General features: G+C 42.5%; 1 protein-coding gene across 4 annotated transcripts in view; it reads right to left on the reverse strand.

The window, feature by feature from the left end:
• Nucleotides 1-219: 219 nt before the first annotated feature.
• The window catches only part of LOC106578501 (dihydropyrimidine dehydrogenase [NADP(+)]), a 211,170-nt gene continuing 190,286 nt past the window's right edge, over nucleotides 220-21,103 (reverse strand). For 3 of the 4 annotated variants that reach the window (XM_045702118.2, XM_082965642.1, XM_014157375.3), the window contains 3 exons: nucleotides 4,206-4,358; nucleotides 3,785-3,925; nucleotides 220-1,257 (listed from right to left, as the gene is read on the reverse strand). In XM_045702118.2, coding sequence (XP_045558074.1) covers nucleotides 1,087-1,257; nucleotides 3,785-3,925; nucleotides 4,206-4,358 — 465 coding nt within the window. In that variant the 3' untranslated portion in view covers nucleotides 220-1,086. The remainder of the gene's footprint in view (nucleotides 1,258-3,784; nucleotides 3,926-4,205; nucleotides 4,359-21,103) is intronic. The other variant, XR_014381606.1, reaches the window with a different exon arrangement.

Raw genomic sequence — 21,103 nt, forward strand, 5'->3', positions numbered from 1 at the left:
GGTGAGTAGCAGGTACTTATTGAGATGAGACTAGTCACAGCTGACCTTTAGTGAGCTCCCAGTGAATCACAGCTATTCTTCATATCTACTGAACTGGAAACAGCCACAGGAAGATCTGACCTTTTAGTTACAACAACCCCTGGCCCGTAATACAACAAAGATCCTTGATTTCACAATTACACACCCAAATCAAGAGAAATGGTCAAAAAACACACAAAAAACAGTAAACACAATCAATGTGTAATCCACATAACCACAGACAGATGCAAATAGTATTAGTAGCAATAGTAGAATACATTCTAAGCTTTGGTGTAAGGCAAGTTAAACTAAAAGTAAAGCTAGCTTGTAGCTAACACTTGGAGGAACCAAACTAAACAGATGCAGTGCTTGATAAAAATGAAACAATGACCTCCAGTTCTGATGTGGTGTGAGAGAGAGGAGATTGTCTGGACAGTCACAGGCGGAATACCTCAGGCTGTCACGATCACCTATTCATCTTTGTTCATTACCACTTCTTGTCCTTCTGATTATCCCTCCCAACATATAACATGTCTAATTTCATAGCTCTGGGCTTGTGGTTCGACTGCAATCCACGCATGCTTGTTAGGAAATGTAGCATTGGTGCGTCGGTTTGTCAGATAGAGCCCAGACGCATACACATCCATTATTTTCTGCCTTCCCCTTTCTCTTCCTCCCTCCCTCCTTTCTCTTCCTCCCTCCCTCCTTTCTCTTCCTCCCTCCCTCCCTCCTTTCTCTTCCTCCCTCCCTCCTTTCTCTTCCACCTTCACTCTCATTATCACAGCCTTGACACAACGGGGAAGAGAAAAAAAAACTCAACGACAAAACAACAACACATCACCACACCACCATTGTTTAGAAATAATGCAACGTTTTGCCATCCGGATGATTATTTGTAGATAATTGGCTTGGGAATATATAAGGCAATTATTTCTCCACACTAATAATTATTTTCATATAATCAAGGTAATTTTTCACAGCACAATTACAAAGCAGAGGAATCGATGTTGTCAAACAGACATTGGTGGACGTTTTTGTTTCTTCTTTCTTTCTCTCCATCCTTTAGTTTCAGCATACGGGCATGACGGCTTGAGGCAGGCCTCTCTTGGGCACATACGGTGTTGTCCTGGTAACCATTTTGATGCACTCGATGATAGGGCAGACACTGAGACAGAGAGTGCAGCCGGTGCAGCTGTCGTTAACTATAGGGAAATGGGTCTCAGGGTCAAACGAAATAGCCTGCAGAGAGAGAGAGAGAGAGAGATAGAGAGAGAGAGGAAAGAGAGAGAGCGTGAGAGAGGGGAGAGAGAGAGAGCAAAGGCTATAAGGTTTGGAATGGCTGCCATGGACCATCATAGACATGGTTTTAGCGTGCTAGGCTAGCACAGGAAGCCCCGCAATGAATCCATGTTATGTAGCTAGTAGACCAATGTGTTCTGCACTGTTACATCAAACAAGGCATATTGTGTATTCTGTTATCACAGGTAGCTATGTTACACAGTGGGGATTTGTAATAATATTGAGTTCTATTTAAATCATCTTGCTCTGAAAATGTATAAATTGCCCTCATAGAAACTGCATGGTGTTGCATATTGCCGCCAATTCATCATGCTGATACATAATTTACCCCTTTATGTTTATCGTTCATGCGCAATCATAAAATACATACATATTTACAACAGATGTCTTCAACATATTGTTGTGAAAATCATTCAAGGGACATCTACATCTAACCCTGTATGCAATATTAATGAAAAAAAATAAATATATATATATATATATATATATATATATATATATATATACAGTACCAGTCAAAATTTTGGACACACCTACTCAAACAACCGTTTTTCTTTATTTTCACTGTTTTCTACATCGCTCTGGATAACAGCGTCTGCTAAATGACGTACATGTAAATGTAGCGAGGACATCAAAACTATGTAATAACACACATGGAATCATGTAGTAAGCAAAAAAGTGTTAAACAAATCAAAATATATTTTGTATTTTAGATTCTTCAAAGTAGCCATCCTTTGCGTTGATGACAGCTTTGCACACTCTTGAAATTATCTCAACCAGCTCCACCTGGAAAATTTTTCCAACAGTCTTGAAGGAGTTCCCATATTATGCTGAGCTTTTGTTGGCTGGCCTTCCTTCACTCTGCGGTCCAACTCATCCCAAACCATCTCAATTGGGTTGAGGTCGGGTGATTGTGGATGCCAGGTCATTTGATGCAGCACTCTATCACTCTCCGTCTTGGTTGTCCTGTTGAAAAACAAATGATAGTCCCACTAAGCGCAAACCAGAATGGATGGCGCATTGCTGCAGAATGCTGTGGTAGCCATGCTGGTTAAGAGTGTCTTGAATTCAAAATAAATCACTGACAGTGTCACCAGCAAAGCACGCCACACCATAACACCTCCTCCTCCATGCTTCACGGTGGGAACCACACATGCCACACAGACTCATCAGACCAAAGGACAGATTTCCACCGGTCTAATGTCATTGCTCGTGTTTCTTGGCCCAAGCAAGTCTCTTCTTCTTATTGGTGTCCTTTAGTAGTTGTTTCTTTGCAGAAATTCGACCATAAAGGCCTGACACACACAGTCTCCTCTGAACAGTTGATGTTGAGATGTGTCTGTTACTTGAACTCTGTGAAGCATTTATTTGGGCTGCAATTTCTGGCTGGTAACTCTAATGAACTTATCCTCTGCAGCAGAGGCAACTCTGGGTCTTCCTTTCCTGTGGCGGTCCTCATGAGAGACAGTTTCATCATAGCGCTAGATGGTTTTTGCAACTGCACTTGAAGAAACTTTCAAAGGTCTTGAAATTCTCCAGATTGACTGACCTTCATGTCTTAAAGTAAGGATGGACTGTTGTTTCTCTTTGCTTATTTGAGCTGTTCTTGCAATAATATGGTCTTTTACCAAATAGAGCTATCTTCTGTATACCAACCCTACCTTGTCACAACACAACTGATTGGCTCAAACGCATTTAGAAGGAAAGAAATTCCACAAATTAACAAGGCACACCTGTTAATTAAAATGCATTTCTCATGAAAGTGGTTGAGAGAATGCCAAGAGTGTGCAAAGATGTCAAGACAAAGGGTGGCTACTTTGAAGAATCTCAAATATAAAATATATTTTGATTTGTTTAACACATGATTCCATGTGTGTTATTTCATAGTTTTGATGTCTGTACTATTATTCTACAATGTAGAAAACAGTAAAAATAAAGAAAAACCCTGGAATGAGTAGGATGTGTCAAACTTTTGACTGGTACTGTATATATATAAAAAGTGTCTGTCTGTGTGGAGCCACCTATTTGATGGAGACACATTATCCTGATGAATGCCGGTCTTCATTAGACACCATTAATAACATATAATCCCTCTCAGAGATCCACTCACAGACAATGAGCTCTAATAGAACAGTCCGCGCTACTTCATCAATACTTCTGCTGATAGATAATGGGGACATTTATTTACCAGGGAAGAAGAGGAGATTCATTCTTTAATAAAACTGTCATAGTGTTCCTTCCTCCGACAGAGGTACTTTCACAGAGAGCGAGAGAGCGAGAGACTAATGTGCGTCACTGTGACTATAATGAAAACTAGGCCTTGTCACAAGGCATCTCTTTTTCAGGAGATAGTAAGGGCCAGTCTGGTCCTTAAACAGGCTTTGATTAGACTTGTTCCCGAGTACGTGTGTCTCTGAGTGAGCGTGTGCTTCAAACAAATGGAGGGGATGTACAGTGCAGTATGTACCTGGTACCCAGAGTCATTGCAGGTCATGTAGCACTTGCCACAGTTGATACACATTTCCTGATCTATAACAGCCTCGACCTGCTCTGTGTTGTTCAGCTCCCCGTATGCACCGATGTGCTTCAGAGCCCTGGCTATAACATCCTGGGAACAAGGCAACACAAAATAATTACATACAGAACATATTATAGATATATATAGGATCTCTATGGCAACACACATTGATCTAATGACCCGGTCTCAGTCATGTACTGTATCTTACATGCCTTGTAAACATTATGGCTAAATCTAGGCATCTGTTCCAATATCTACACTAGCATACTACTAAGAATGAAGCAATATATTGGGCATGCATTCTACAGTACCTCAAAAACATATTTCAAAGTTTTATGGGAGAACTAAGGTGTGTTCTCCTCTCTCTTACCTTGACAGCTGGGACTGGTCTCTTGGGGGTGTACGTTCTGGTGCCATTGGCCTCCACTACTGTGGTCTTCTCAACGTAGTCTCTCACTGCCTTCTTGTAGTCGGCCAAAACCTTTTTCTTCTCAAGCAGATAGGGTCCAAAGCTGGGTAAACTCTTAAAGTAGGATTGATAGAAGGCTGAAGGTTAGTTGTTAAATTCTAACAGCTTCAGTTGTAACTTAATATTGGAGGTAGTGAAATTCAGAAAAATGATTGGCTTTCCAGGATAGCTTTTTTGTGTGAAACTCGTTGTAGTAAATCAATTTTAGTTTATTCCTCCGGTAAAATATGACTGACCACCTTTTTTCATTTAGAAAAGTAATTTTGGTTTTAATCAAAAGTGTTTAAAGATAGATGTGACCATGTTATTGATGGTTTTTGATAGTTTAATATGGTTCTATGTGAGCATTTTACTTATTCATAACTCTCCAATTATCTTAGCAATAACAAAGTAATAAATTACAATTTGTAGGAGTGAATTTATTTAAATGTTTTACCAATGACGTCTTATGCATCTATTGTCTACCAATGCCATTTCACTTGTATCAATCTTTTGTATCTCTTGGTAATATTGTCTTGTGTCCTCTTCAACCATATGTTGACAGGTTTCTTTACCTAAGAGAGAGGTTGTATGTCTACTTAGTGCTGATGAGTCTTTAAGCTGCACCTCCAGTACAGAGTACTGAAGCATCACTGATGTGCCTCATTAGAAGCATCAGATGAGAACAAACAGACAGCGAGACAGGGATGAGACAGGAATGAGATGAGGATGAGATGAGGATGGGAGCTCAAAGACCCACAGACTGACCGCATTAAAGGAACACTGTTTGCTTTGGAGTAGTGGCCACTGTTTTTCATCCTGGGAAATTAATGAGATCCGTTCGGCCAACATTTACACATTAACTGTATCAAGCTGGAGGTGTCCCCTGGGCTTATTGAGTGTTGTACAGCGTTTAGATTTTTTTCTTCTCCTCCTGTACACCACAGCAAGTGTACAGGATTACAAGTGAATGACCCACTTTCCCCCAAAACAAGAAAAAAATAGTCAAAAACTAAAAAGTACAATAAAACCACATTTGCTTCAGTTCCCGTTTGAAATTACATCTCTTTCCCCATCTGCTGTGCAGTGCATCGGATGTGATATTGAAAAATTGTTTGGCTTTTAAAAGTGAAATACAAGCTGATGGCGGTCATGGAGGGTGGTTTTCAGGGAGATTATTGTTGTGGGTTTACTCCCGTTTGCATCTCCTGTAGGCCCTCTACTGTAAAATCATGCAATATATTTGCAAAAATATTCATTCGCCTTCCTGGCTTAAGACATTACCGTGTCAATGAACAGGAATTGCTTGCTCACTCAAAATGGTTGCTGCTTGTCTGCGAGCTATTCCCCTTGAAAACAACGTGTTGGCAGGATGGAGGTGATGCAGCTACAGGAGAACATTACCTAAAGCACTTAAAGGCTTGTCTGAAATGGGCAATTTTGTTTCAGAGAAGAATAACAGCCGAAACACAATAACATTCTCTAAGAAAAAAATACAAATTTATGATTGTTTTTTGAGAAAATCTTTGAAAATGAGTTTCCAAGGGTGTACAATTTCATCCAAATTCAGCTACAGCCCTTGTACAGCCTTTCTGCTGTATAGATGTGGGACTTGGAGTCATAGTTCTCTGTGAACAGTATGGTCATTCATGTTTGTCTGATATAACTAATATCACATTACAAACATCAAGTCATGTCTCATTTTCAAGCATCAATGTTGTATTTCATAGATAATTGGGACTTTCACACAAACAGTAGTCTTGATCTTCCAAAAACCATGCACAGACAATTTTTTAAAATAAAAATTGCCTGATGAATCAATATTTTCCATTCTAATTAAAACGGACAACAGTTAGGGGCCCTTACTACTACAGTGACCTCATTGATCACTTAATGTGTTGTGAAATCTGTTATGAAATGTATTGTAATGTTTTAAAAATGTTATATAAATGCTTTAATTTTGCTGGACCCCAGGAAGTGTAGCTGCTGCCTTGGAAGGAACTAATGAGGATCCATAATAAACACAAAATATAAATCAAGCCATGAACTTTCTCAACCTTCAGTCTCTTGACCGTCAATCTACTCATGATGATTATTGATGTTCTTTTTAAATGGCTTGTTTTTTGTTGTTGCTTTACAGCGCTTTGAGATTTCTTTATGTAATGAATTGCGCTATAAAAGTTGAATAAATTATTATTATTATTAAGCACATGTCCCCTTTAATCTGTGCCTGCCTATAGCAAAGACCAAAGGTACACTTTTGATATTCAGATGTTACTTGAGCCAGAGGAGTCTTTGATCCTTAACAAGGACAGTTTGTGTGAGTGCAACTGAGATAGAGAGATACAGAGAGGGGGGAGGAAACAGAGAGAGAGAGACAGAGGGGGAGAAACACAGAGAGAGAGAAAAAGACAGAGAAAGAGAGATATCTAGAGAGAGAGAGAGCGCGCGATAGCTAGAGAGAGAAAGGGAGAGAGATCACTCTGTCTTTATCCATACATCTCCATAGCCCTACCCAATTGTGTGTGTACGTGTACATATGTTTGTGTGTGCTTGTAGAAAGACGTCCACCACAGGCCCCTTGCGATCTCTTGGCAAGTGTTTAAGTGGAGAAGTAACTGCTTGTTGTGATTCCTCTAGATTACCATATTCATGACGGTTTGAAGGCAGAATCCCACATACTTATGGCCCCAACATAGGAGGGGATTAAGCTCAGGCTGGCAGGCTGTTTGTCTGCCGTGTGTGTGTGTGTGTGTGTGTGTGTGTGTGTGTGTGTGTGTGTGTGTGTGTGTGTGTGTGTGTGTGTGTATGGAAATTGCAGTGATGCCAGACAGGCAAAGCAAGCTCCAACACAACATGCCACTGAGGCCGTGTGGAAAGCCAATCCCATACCTAGGGTGCCACTAATTCATTTCAACCGCACATCTCCAAATTGACCAGAGGAAATGAGCTAAGACCAAGCTGTTCAAAGTATCAACATTGATTCAGGTTTTGAAATGTCACTTTTTTTCTGTCTCAGTTTCAACTTGCCTCCTTTAACAAGCAGATTTTTGAAATATATCAGAAAAGTTATCATGAGACAAGCAATTCTACTGGAGCTCCTCCTGCATTATCCAGCACGACTATTAGATAAGAGACTTTACTGAGAAGCTATCTGTGAATACTAGCAGGTGTGCTTCCTCTGAAAGTTAGGCTCAGGATTAGTCTCCTTGGCATATCAAGCTATTGTAACTCCATTTATTCATGCAAGCAAATAAAAATTAACTTGTGTTGCCACTAGTTCTGTCGTTGCTAAAATTAGTAAATTGATTTAAAAACTACACCTGCACTGACTCAGTTTCAAACATACTTAATATTTAATGTGCTAGCAATGTGTTTCTGTGCTCTGAGAGACCATAACAAAACAGAGATCACAGATTGTATTGCTGTCTTTCTCTGTCTTCTCATCCACAGCTGTTCTCCAAATATCACCTCCAAACCGGTGAGCGAAGTAAACCAAAGTACAGATGGTTAGTAGGCAACACATTGCAACTTTTATTAGTAGATCCTCGGGAAAAACAGGTGTGCGTGACATGTTTTTCCGCTTTTCATTGAACCATTTATTCAAATTAATGCAGTTTGTTTTTAATTAGATTTTTTTCTCTCTCTTCTTCAATTTCATATGGTAATGAGATCATCTCTAAGCTCGATAAATATCATATGCCCACATTGTGTGCATAACATTAAAAAGTAGCAAAGGTTTTAATTGTACATGAAATACCACACATTCAATTTGAACCACCTCTAAACATCCATACGTCGTGACACACCAGGACATTTCACATAAGGACAGCCTATGTCCAAATCATTAGATGTATGTGCAGTCTGACTTTTACAGGAATTATACACCGCTACCCTATCGTGCCCTTAAGTTTCAAAAGGAATCTCAAGGCAGTCTGCCTGTTCTTTCGTCCGTCCACACAAGGCCATCCACATGAAAAGACTTCAAGGTCATAACACTGGAAAGCACTCCCTTATGCATATTGTGCTGCCAGGCCACACTCCAAAGGAGAAGCCCTCCAACCCTCTGTGAGCTAGGCCTCTCTACTGTATCTGCTAACAACATTAAGGCTTATTGCTCCCTCAAATACACGCTGCCATTAAGAAAAGAGATCAGGCCACAAGTCTAAAGAAAGAAAAGAAAAGCAACAACAACCCCGGCAGCATGAAAACTGGGTGATTCATCCTCACTAAACTACTGCTTACAATGTGCCATAATTAAACGTGAACACCTAAATGTATATATCTGTGTGTTCAGCCCTCATTAATTTAAACCAGGCACAGTAATACCAGATAGGTTCTAATCCAACAGTTATTCTGTTCTTGTTTTTTCCCTACCTCCTCTTCTTCTTCTTCTTCTTCTTCTTTTCCCCCTGCTATAACAGAACATTAAAATGTATTTTAGCCTCTAAGGTCCATGACTATAAACCACAGAGTGGAAGGAAGGGGCTGGGGAAACCACAACCAGAGATGAAGGCCCACCACACCAACCACAGCAAAGAGAGAGAGAGAGGGAGAGAGAGAGAGATTGGGTACGTTGGGTGCCGTAGTCTTTCACCCAAACTGCCAAGCAGCGAGCGCCAGCCACGTCTTAAAACAATCACACAACAACCCTTAATTGGATGCCAGTGTGTTCCTCCCCCTAACAGGTAAACAAACAAACACAATAACTTGTCATCAGTTTGATTTGTTTGTGTGTTGTATTTTGTTCTGTTTCTTTAAACTGTTAATCAAGAGAGCAGTGTAGCAGGAGGAATGAATAAGCTGTATTGTATGTGCATCAATTCTGCCTTCCTAAATGACGCTGTGAGTGGAGAGGAGTCTGTTGCCTTGTGTGTCGGTACAGATCACAGTTTTAGAGGTCGGAAAATCACCTCCCATGTAAAAACTGTGTGGGTGAAACTCATCTCCAAAACCCCAAAGTGGCAATTAAAAAGTTCCTGCAAAGGACTTGTTGACTTGTGTTGCATGTTCGTTAACATTTATCAATATGCAAACCAATTTTGTCCCAATTCATTCTGATTTGGCCGCATTATACCACACAAGTTCCACAAAATACAGACGAGTAAGCTTGGTTTCCAAATGTCCAAATTTCTGTTAATTACTATAGCTTCCGCCTATTTCGTCAAAATCGGCCCAGTGCTGTCTGAGATATTGGTAAACTAATGTACGAACGAACGAACGGAGACAGATCCACAGTTCCCTCCCCGATTTCATTGTGGGTGACAATGAAGGCACTGAACATTGAGACATGGTAGCTGATATTTGGTCAGACCAACATGTCCGGACATTGCCTCTCCTAGCGTGGTGTAAACAGCATGGTTTCTCTCCTTCTCTCACTGTCAACCCCACCAACAGTCAGAAAGACAGTCAGCCAGCCAGCCAGACAGCCAGCCTGCCCGCCCACCAGAGGTCCCTAATAACAAACACACAAGCGGCTCAGAGACATGATTTGGCCTCTGTCTCAGGGGCCGAATATGAGGGCGGCCTAATGAAAGATCCCAAAGAGGAAGCAGACAGCCGTGGCAATAACTGTACATCTATACTCTGGTTGGGGAGGACGGTCTGGCTAATGGTCTGGAGGACAGGCTGACTCCCCCTTCACTTCTCATAACATTTACCACAGGCTGTGTCCCAAATGGCACCCAATTCTATATATAGTGCACTACTTTTGACCAGGATTACGGATTAGGTCCCATTTTGGATGCAGCCACATTATGGTTTGGATTCCACAGCCCACACCTGGACTCACATCAGGTTCAAACAGAATAAACAGTGGGTGTAATTGATGTACTGAACACGTTGGGAGAGGGATTTAAAGGCTAGTGAGTGGATACCTAATCTGTATTTAAATCTGATCCTACCTTTAATTGACAACAATGTCAGGACATTTACATCTAGTGGAAACGGTGCCTGAGGAAGGTCTGCAGCATCATCAAGGACCACATAAATACCATCCACGAGCTGTTCACTCCCTTATTGTTGGTCAGACGGTATCGGAGCGTGAGGTCTGATACCAACAGGCTCAGAGACAGTTTCAATCTACAAGCCATCAGACTGCTGAACACTTGAACTGGACTGACCACCTGCACCTTAGCACAAATGCACTCACTCAAGCTCACACCCACACAGACGTACACTCATCCACACACGCCCATCACAACTGCTGCTCAGACTCTTATTGTGATTGCTAAATGAAACACTTGCCCCAGAATCACCCCTTCTCCAAAACACGTGTAAATATTGGACAATAAATTGTGCCTTCTTGTATTATAATTATGCTAAAAAATGTATTCTGTTCTACTAAGTAATTTACCTTATGTTTATGTTCTTATATTTGATTGTTTATTATTGTTGTTGCATTGTCGAGAAGGAACCTGCAAGTAAGCATTTCATTGGACGCTGTATACCATGTGTATCCTGTACATACGACTAATAAATGTGTCAAGTAAAGGTAGTCTTACTCTGGGTAACTTTGACAATCTACAATTCAAATAGCTGTATTTTGTGCCTTTTAGAGGCATATTGTGGTTTCTCTATCAGTGCCAACAATCAAAAGGGCAGCAAGGTGCACTATCATCATTTTACATTTGAGTCATTTAGCAGATGCTCTTATCCAGAGCGATTAGGGTTAAGCTCCCTGCTCAAGGTCACATCATCAGATTTTTCACCTAGATGGCTCGGGGATTCAAACCAGCAACCTTTCGGTTACTGGCCCAATGCACTTAACCGCTAGACTACCTGCCATTGGATTAAATATCTACGAAAATACTTCAACAATCAACTTTCCCTCAATAAAGTAATTGAACATCAGAGTAGTCAGGACCACCCCCCTCCCCAGCCAGCACCCTTCCACCACCCCCAATATCAGCCCATCACCACCTCACCTGAGCCAGAGTGTTGCCAGGCAGGCCCCCAGTAGAGAGGGGGTAGGTCAGGCTGGTCCAAGGCTTCATTACCCCTGCAGGCCTGCCAAGCTCAACCAGACTCTGCCGTGCCGTGTAGACGGCCAAACCACTATTTAAAACCCCCCTCCCCAACTGTGCAGCAGCTCAGGGGTAGCCTAGCCAGCAACACCTCTCTCACTCCCACCCCTTGTTTGGCATTGGCACCAGCAGAGAGGAGGAGGTGGAGGAGGAGGAGAAAGAGGAGGAGGCGACTGTGTGGATTGGGAGGCTGTGTGGGGGTGGAGATACCAGGAGAGACACCACAAAGAGGTAACATTGGGCTAGTTCTAGGGGACTGTGGAGCTCTCCCTCCCTGTGTCGGCCCAGTAGTGGGTCTCATCGCCTTTTCCAGCCAGCCTGCTGCCTAACAAATACCTGTGGTGCTGAGCCTCCCGTCTAGGGCATGAGCAGTCCCACACGGAGCACATGTTAGCTTCACACGTTAGCTAGCATCTCAGAAGCCTAACTGTTACTGTCAGCTCACAGGGTTGCAATCACCATGCAGTAGAGTGATGGGTCTGCACTTCAGTTTGCACCATGCACTCCATGTTTCTGCTGATGCTGTGACCCAGTATGTACTGCATATCAGGCGTGTGCTTAGTGCATTCTTAATTGCAGTAAAGTAAGACTAGTCTGTTTCTGTAGCGTGAGGCAGCTTGATGGACAAGTACACCCCCTGGACATGATGCTCTTTATTTATTTATTACAAATGTTTTCATTTTTTCCTCAGATGACCACTCAAGACATGAACTTTATAATGACTGTCCATCTCATGATGTTGTGATGTTGTTCTTCAAGTCTTTTTTTGTGTTTTAAAGCACTTTGCTATTCTTTGAAAAGCGCTATAAAAGTTGAATAAATGATCCGTATTATTTTTGCAGTAGCAGGGATTTTATGTCTGGCATGTTATATGCATGTTCCAGAGTCCAGCCAAGACTGTTGACTGTGTGCAAACAGCTGTACATGAACCTGTGTTGACAGCCCAAAAAATGAATTTGTTTGATGTAGCCACCCACTATTGAAGCACAGCCAAAATAATTATTTGATTTACCATTGAGGTAATTTCAGTCTACTTCTTAAATTACTTATGAAGGACTGAAGTTCACTGAAATTGGACTCCACACTCTAAACGGTGAAATAAGGATAGATCATCCCATGAGAGAGCATGGATTGCCACCGAGGCAGACTATTTGAGACAGCATTCTCTCACACTACTTATACTAACAGTGAGAGAGAGAGAGAAAAGATGTCTTTAGCTGAACGCTCCTACCCCTTTTATCAACTGACATTCCCGGGAATTGCAGTGACAGTGACTTCTCTTCTCACTTTCTTTTTCTCTTTTATGAGCTCCGTCTCTCGCTAACTACCTCTCTTTTTTCCCATTTGAGGTTTCTTTCTCTACCTTTCTCGCAAATGTCTTGTGCACTCTGACACACACAGCCTCACTGTCTCTCTACCAAACCTTTTTTTCCCCCTCCGACTACTCTACCTTTGAGTCTGACTTTCTGAAGCATGCACACATCCACCCACCCACCCACCCAATCACCCACAAACCCACCCACACACACCCACCCACACTCTCGTACAGCTTACTATAGTTAAACACGTACACACACATACACAAACACAAACCATTGTCTTGACTGTACTGTAAGTAATGTGATCCTGCCCCCCCCCCCCCATGATGTGCTTGGTGTATTTGTCTCATTGGGTCAATGCCACTGTTCCTCTGCCTCGCGGCAACAGCTGCCCTACACACAAACACAGGTGAGATGTCACTTTCTATCTATACTGTCCACTAAGTCAAAGACAGGGCCCAGGCTGGCTCTGTACACCAGGCCTCCATGAACGCTATGAGGCATTCCTATCTACAGGTAACTGCCAAAATAAAGGAAACACCAACATAAAGTGTCTTAATAGGGCGTTGGGCCACCACGAGCCGCCAAAACAGATTCCATGTGTTTTGGCATAGATTCTACAAGTGTCTGGAACTCTGTTGGAGGGATGTGACACCATTCTTCCATAAAAAAAATCCATAATTTAGTGTTTTGTTGATAGTGTTGGAAGATGCTGTCTTAGGCGCTGCAACAGAATCTCCCATAAGAGTTCAATTGAGTTGAGATCTGGTGACTGAGACACACACACCATTTAAAAAAAATGTTGCTTATCTTTAACTGCATTGTTGGAAAAGGACCCGTAAGTAAGCAATTTACTGTTAGTCTAAACCAGTTGTTTATGTGACAAATACAATTTCATTTGATTTGACACACACACACACACACACACACACACACACACACACACACACACACACACACACACACACACACACACACACACACACACACACACACACACACACACACACACACACACACACACACACACACACACTTAAACCCCCTATGCTCATTTTTCAAACCCCCTATGCTCCTCTTTCAAAGTCACTGAGATCTCTTCTTCGAGACATGGTAGCCAAAATAATGGGCAACTGGGCATTTTTATACATGACCCTAAACATGATGGGATGTTAGTTGCTTAATTTACTCAGGAACCACACCTGTGTGGAAGACAATATGCTTCAAATCCCTAATTTACTCAAGCGTTTCCTTTACTTTGGCAGTTACCTGTACCTATCCACCGATACAAAAACAAAACAAAAAAAACTTCATATTTTTGGCCGACTGTAACGCAACGTCTGAAATCTCCCAACTAAAAGTAGAAGACCTGGACCCGGTTTCCTGATACCGATATTTTCCTGTTTTAACAATGCATCTTTCCTACAACAGCCGAAGATGTAACATGCGTTTCCTAAAACACCACGCAGAGAGAACGGTCGCTAAGCGCGCCGTTGAAGCATGTGTCATACTGATAGGATCGAAAGAAAGGCAGTGCTGCTCTCGGATTAGCTTTCTCAATTCAAATATTACCATAACATTATAATTATTTCACAATACTGAGCTCCTAGAGAGATACACTGCATGACCAACAGTATGTGGACACCTGCTCGATGAACATCTCATTCAAAAATCATGGGCATTAATATGGAGTTGGTCCCCCCTTTGCTGCTACAACAGCCTCCACTCTTCTGGGAAAGCTTTTCACTAGATGTTGGAACATTGCTGCGGGGACTTGCTTCCATTCAGCCACAAGAGCATTAGTGAGGTCGGGCACTGATGTTTGGGCAATTAGGCCTGGCTCGCAGTCGGCGTTCCAATTCAACCCAAAGGTGTTCAATGGAGTTGAGGTCAGGGATCTGTGCAGGCCAGTCAAGTTCATCCACACCGATCTTGACAAAACATTTCTGTACGGACCTTGCTTTGTGCACAGGGGCATTGTCATGCTGAATCAGGAAAGGGCCTTAACCAATCTGTTGCAACACAGCTGAAGCACAGAATCGTCTAGAATGTCATTGTATGCTGTAGCGTTAAGATTTCCCTTCACTCGAACTTAGTGGCCTAGCCCGAACCATGAAAAACAGCCCCAGACCATTATTTCTCCTCCACCAAACTTTACAGTTGGCACAGTGGGCAGGTAGCCTTCTCCTGGCATCCGCCAAACCCAGATTAGTCAGTCGAACTGACAGATGGTGAAGCATGATTCATCACTCCAGAGAACGCATTTCCACCGCTCCAAAGTCCAATGCCGGCAAGCTTTACACCACTCCAGCCGACGCTTGGCATTGTGCATGGTGATCTTAAGCTTGTGTGTGGCTGCTCGGCCATGGAAACCCATTTCATGAAGCTCCCAAAGAAACATTTATTGTGCTGACGTTGCTTCCAGAGGCAGTTTAGAAAACAGTGGATCCTGGACTTCCTGACGGGCCGCCCCATAGGTGGTAAGGGTAGGTAACAACACATCCGTCACGCTGATCCTCAACACAGGGGCCCCTCAGGGGTGCGTGCTCAGCCCCCTCCTGTACTCCCTGTTCACTCATGACTGCGTGGCCAGGCACGACTCCAACACCATCATTAAATTTGCCGATGACACAACAGTGGTAGGCCTGATCACTGACAACAACGAGACAGCCTATAGGGAGGAGGTCAGAGACCTGGCCATGTGGTGCCAGGACAACAACCTCTCCCTCAACGTGATCAAGACAAAGGAGATGATTGTGGACTACAGGAAAAAGAGGACCGAACACACCACCATTCTCATCAACAGGGCTGCAGTGGAGCAGGTTGAGAGCTTCAAGTTCCTTGGTGTCCACATCACCAACAAACTAACATGATCCAAGCACACCAAGACAGTTGTGAAGAGGGTACGACAAAACCTATTCACCCTCAGGAGACAGAAAAGATTTGTCATGGGTCCTCAGATCCTCAAAAGCTTCTACAGCTGCACCATCGAGAGCATCCTGACTGGTTGTATCACTGCCTGGTATGGCAACTACTCAGCCTCCGACCGCAAGGCACTACAGAGGGTAGTGCGAACGGCCCAGTACATCACTGGGGCCAAGCTTTCTGCCATCCAGGACCTCTATACCAGGAGTGTCAGAGGAAGGCCCTAAAAATTGTCAAAGACCCCAGCCACCCTAGTCATAGACTGTTCTCTCTGCTACCACACGGCAAGCGGTACCGGAGCACCAAGTCTAGGTCCAAGAGGCTTCTAAACAGCTTCTACCCCCAAGCCATAAGACTCCTGAACATCTAGTCAAATGGCTACCCAGACTATTCACATTGCCTCCCCCCCCTCCCCTCTACACACCACTGTCACTCTCTGTTGTAATCTCTGCATAGTCACTTTAATAAACTCTACCTACATGTACAGTTGAAATCAGAAGTTTACATACACTTAGGTTGGAGTCATTAAAACTCGTTTTTCTAACACTCCACAAATTTATTGTAACAAACTATAGTTTTGGCAAGTCGGTTAGGACATCTACTTTGTGCATGACACAAGTAATTATTCAAACAATTGTTTACAGACAGATTATTTCACTTATAATTCATTGTATCACAATTCCAGTGGGTCAGAAGTTAACATACACTAAGCTGACTGTGGCTTTAAACAGCTTGGAAAATTCCAGAAAATGATGTCGTGGCTTTAGAAGCTTCTGATAGGCCAATTGACATAATTTGAGTAAATTGGAGGTGTACCTGTGGATGTATTTCAAGGCCTACCTTCAAACTCAGTGCCTCTTTGCTTGACATCACGTGTATGTAAACTTCCAAATTCAACTGTATTGTTATTTTTTACTGCTGCACTTTAATTACTTGTTATTTTATCTCTTATTCTTATCCGCATTTTTTTTAAATTGCACTGTCGGTTAGGGGTTCGTAAGTAAGCATTTCACTGTAAGGTTGTATTCGGCGCATGCGTTGTAATAAAATTTGATTTGGTTTGAGTGTTGCAACCGAGGACAGACAATTTTTACGAGCTCAGCGCTTCCACACTCAGCGGTCCCGTTCTGTGAGCTTGTGTGGCCTACCACTTTGCGGCTGAGCCGTTGTTGCTCCTAGATGTTTCCACTTCACAATAACAGCACTTAGAGTTGACCAGGGCAGAAATCTGATGAACTGACTTGTTGGAAAGGTGGCATCCTATGATGGTGCCACGTTGAAAGTCACTGAGCTCTTCAGTAAGGTCATTCTACTGCCAATGTTTGTCTATAGAGATTGCATGGCTGTGTACACGATTTTATACACCTGCCAGCAATGGGTGTGGCTGAAATAGCCGAATCCACTAATTTGAAGGGGTGTCCACATACTTTTGTATATATAGTGTATTACTACCTACGGCTGCAAATACTGAGGTGGCTTATTCTAATGCTTACCAACAAAAATGCACAAAATCACAGATTTGGCACATCATTGCACACATGTTATTATACACAACATTAAATATATTGAAACAAGTTACAGGCAGTAGCCTAGAAGAAGAAAAATAGAACTCAATTGATTGAACATGAAATGTATTTCAATACGATTAAAATAGGCCTACTGTATTTATATTTGAGTGCAGTCATCTCTATTTTCATTTCAAGCATCTTTTTATATTTCACTTGCTTGTATCAATTGCAAAGACATTAGCAACATTGTATTTGTTATAGTCAACTTTATTCTGAGGTTATCGGTGGTCACATAGAGACGGATAAACCATGTGATTCTATGTTTAGCAGTGATCTTCTGTGTATAAAGTGACGTGGGAGGTTAAAGAAGCATCTAACGAAGTACTTAGCTGTTCTACGAGTGGTCTGAGGCAGAAGTTATATTACTCAGCTGTTCTAAGAGTGGTCTGAGGCAGAAGTTAGATTACTCAGCTGTTCTAAGAGTGGTCTGAGGCAGAAGTTAGATTACTCAGCTGTTCTAAGAGTGGTCTGAGGCAGAAGTTAGATTACTCAGCTGTTCTAGTGGTCTGAGGCAGAAGTTAGATTACTCAGCTGTTCTACGAGTGGTCTGAGGCAGAAGTTATATTACTCAGCTGTTCTAGTGGTCTGAGGCAGAAGTTATATTACTCAGCTGTTCTACGAGTGGTCTGAGGCAGAAGTTAGATTACTCAGCTGTTCTACGAGTGGTCTGAGGCAGAAGTTATATTACTCAGCTGTTCTACGAGTGGTCTGAGGCAGAAGTTAGATTACTCAGCTGTTCTAGTGGTCTGAGGCAGAAGTTATATTACTCAGCTGTTCTAGTGGTCTGAGGCAGAAGTTAGATTACTCAGCTGTTCTACGAGTGGTCTGAGGCAGAAGTTATATTACTCAGCTGTTCTAAGAGTGGTCTGAGGCAGAAGTTATATTACTCAGCTGTTCTAGTGGTCTGAGGCAGAAGTTATATTACTCAGCTGTTCTACGAGTGGTCTGAGGCAGAAGTTAGATTACTCAGCTGTTCTAGTGGTCTGAGGCAGAAGTTATATTACTCAGCTGTTCTAGTGGTCTGAGGCAGAAGTTATATTACTCAGCTGTTCTAAGAGTGGTCTGAGGCAGAAGTTAGATTACTCAGCTGTTCTAAGAGTGGTCTGAGGCAGAAGTTAGATTACTCAGCTGTTCTAAGAGTGGTCTGAGGCAGAAGTTAGATTACTCAGCTGTTCTAAGAGTGGTCTGAGGCAGAAGTTAGATTACTCAGCTGTTCTAGTGGTCTGAGGCAGAAGTTAGATTACTCAGCTGTTCTAAGAGTGGTCTGAGGCAGAAGTTATATTACTCAGCTGTTCTAGTGGTCTGAGGCAGAAGTTATATTACTCAGCTGTTCTACGAGTGGTCTGAGGCAGAAGTTATATTACTCAGCTGTTCTAAGAGTGGTCTGAGGCAGAAGTTATATTACTCAGCTGTTCTAGTGGTCTGAGGCAGAAGTTATATTACTCAGCTGTTCTACGAGTGGTCTGAGGCAGAAGTTAGATTACTCAGCTGTTCTAGTGGTCTGAGGCAGAAGTTATATTACTCAGCTGTTCTAGTGGTCTGAGGCAGAAGTTATATTACTCAGCTGTTCTAAGAGTGGTCTGAGGCAGAAGTTAGATTACTCAGCTGTTCTAAGAGTGGTCTGAGGCAGAAGTTAGATTACTCAGCTGTTCTAAGAGTGGTCTGAGGCAGAAGTTATATTACTCAGCTGTTCTAAGAGTGGTCTGAGGCAGAAGTTATATTACTCAGCTGTTCTAGTGGTCTGAGGCAGAAGTTATATTACTCAGCTGTTCTACGAGTGGTCTGAGGCAGAAGTTAGATTACTCAGCTGTTCTAGTGGTCTGAGGCAGAAGTTATATTACTCAGCTGTTCTAGTGGTCTGAGGCAGAAGTTATATTACTCAGCTGTTCTAAGAGTGGTCTGAGGCAGAAGTTAGATTACTCAGCTGTTCTAAGAGTGGTCTGAGGCAGAAGTTAGATTACTCAGCTGTTCTAAGAGTGGTCTGAGGCAGAAGTTAGATTACTCAGCTGTTCTAAGAGTGGTCTGAGGCAGAAGTTAGATTACTCAGCTGTTCTAGTGGTCTGAGGCAGAAGTTAGATTACTCAGCTGTTCTAAGAGTGGTCTGAGGCAGAAGTTATATTACTCAGCTGTTCTAGTGGTCTGAGGCAGAAGTTATATTACTCAGCTGTTCTACGAGTGGTCTGAGGCAGAAGTTAGATTACTCAGCTATTCTACGAGTGGTCTGAGGCAGAAGTTATATTACTCAGCTGTTCTACGAGTGGTCTGAGGCAGAAGTTAGATTACTCAGCTGTTCTACGAGTGGTCTGAGGCAGAAGTTATATTACTCAGCTGTTCTACGAGTGGTCTGAGGCAGAAGTTAGATTACTCAGCTGTTCTAGTGGTCTGAGGCAGAAGTTATATTACTCAGCTGTTCTAGTGGTCTGAGGCAGAAGTTAGATTACTCAGCTGTTCTACGAGTGGTCTGAGGCAGAAGTTATATTACTCAGCTGTTCTAAGAGTGGTCTGAGGCAGAAGTTATATTACTCAGCTGTTCTAGTGGTCTGAGGCAGAAGTTATATTACTCAGCTGTTCTACGAGTGGTCTGAGGCAGAAGTTAGATTACTCAGCTGTTCTAGTGGTCTGAGGCAGAAGTTAGATTACTCAGCTGTTCTAGTGGTCTGAGGCAGAAGTTATATTACTCAGCTGTTCTAGTGGTCTGAGGCAGAAGTTATATTACTCAGCTGTTCTAGTGGTCTGAGGCAGAAGTTAGATTACTCAGCTGTTCTACGAGTGGTCTGAGGCAGAAGTTATATTACTCAGCTGTTCTAAGAGTGGTCTGAGGCAGAAGTTATATTACTCAGCTGTTCTAGTGGTCTGAGGCAGAAGTTATATTACTCAGCTGTTCTACGAGTGGTCTGAGGCAGAAGTTAGATTACTCAGCTGTTCTAGTGGTCTGAGGCAGAAGTTATATTACTCAGCTGTTCTAGTGGTCTGAGGCAGAAGTTATATTACTCAGCTGTTCTAAGAGTGGTCTGAGGCAGAAGTTAGATTACTCAGCTGTTCTAAGAGTGGTCTGAGGCAGAAGTTAGATTACTCAGCTGTTCTAGTGGTCTGAGGCAGAAGTTATATTACTCAGCTGTTCTACGAGTGGTCTGAGGCAGAAGTTAGATTACTCAGCTGTTCTAAGAGTGGTCTGAGGCAGAAGTTAGATTACTCAGCTGTTCTAGTGGTCTGAGGCAGAAGTTAGATTACTCAGCTGTTCTAAGAGTGGTCTGAGGCAGAAGTTATATTACTCAGCTGTTCTAGTGGTCTGAGGCAGAAGTTATATTACTCAGCTGTTCTACGAGTGGTCTGAGGCAGAAGTTAGATTACTCAGCTATTCTACGAGTGGTCTGAGGCAGAAGTTATATTACTCAGCTGTTCTACGAGTGGTCTGAGGCAGAAGTTAGATTACTCAGCTGTTCTAGTGGTCTGAGGCAGAAGTTAGATTACTCAGCTGTTCTAAGAGTGGTCTGAGGCAGAAGTTATATTACTCAGCTGTTCTAGTGGTCTGAGGCAGAAGTTATATTACTCAGCTATTCTACGAGTGGTCTGAGGCAGAAGTTAGATTACTCAGCTGTTCTAAGAGTGGTCTGAGGCAGAAGTTAGATTACTCAGCTGTTCTAGTGGTCTGAGGCAGAAGTTAGATTACTCAGCTGTTCTAAGAGTGGTCTGAGGCAGAAGTTATATTACTCAGCTGTTCTAGTGGTCTGAGGCAGAAGTTATATTACTCAGCTGTTCTACGAGTGGTCTGAGGCAGAAGTTAGATTACTCAGCTATTCTACGAGTGGTCTGAGGCAGAAGTTATATTACTCAGCTGTTCTACGAGTGGTCTGAGGCAGAAGTTAGATTACTCAGCTGTTCTAGTGGTCTGAGGCAGAAGTTAGATTACTCAGCTGTTCTAGTGGTCTGAGGCAGAAGTTATATTACTCAGCTGTTCTACGAGTGGTCTGAGGCAGAAGTTA

Source organism: Salmo salar, chromosome 19, assembly GCF_965601325.2.
Source record: "Salmo salar chromosome 19, fSalSal1, whole genome shotgun sequence".
Classification (NCBI taxonomy): Eukaryota; Metazoa; Chordata; class Actinopteri; order Salmoniformes; family Salmonidae; genus Salmo; species Salmo salar.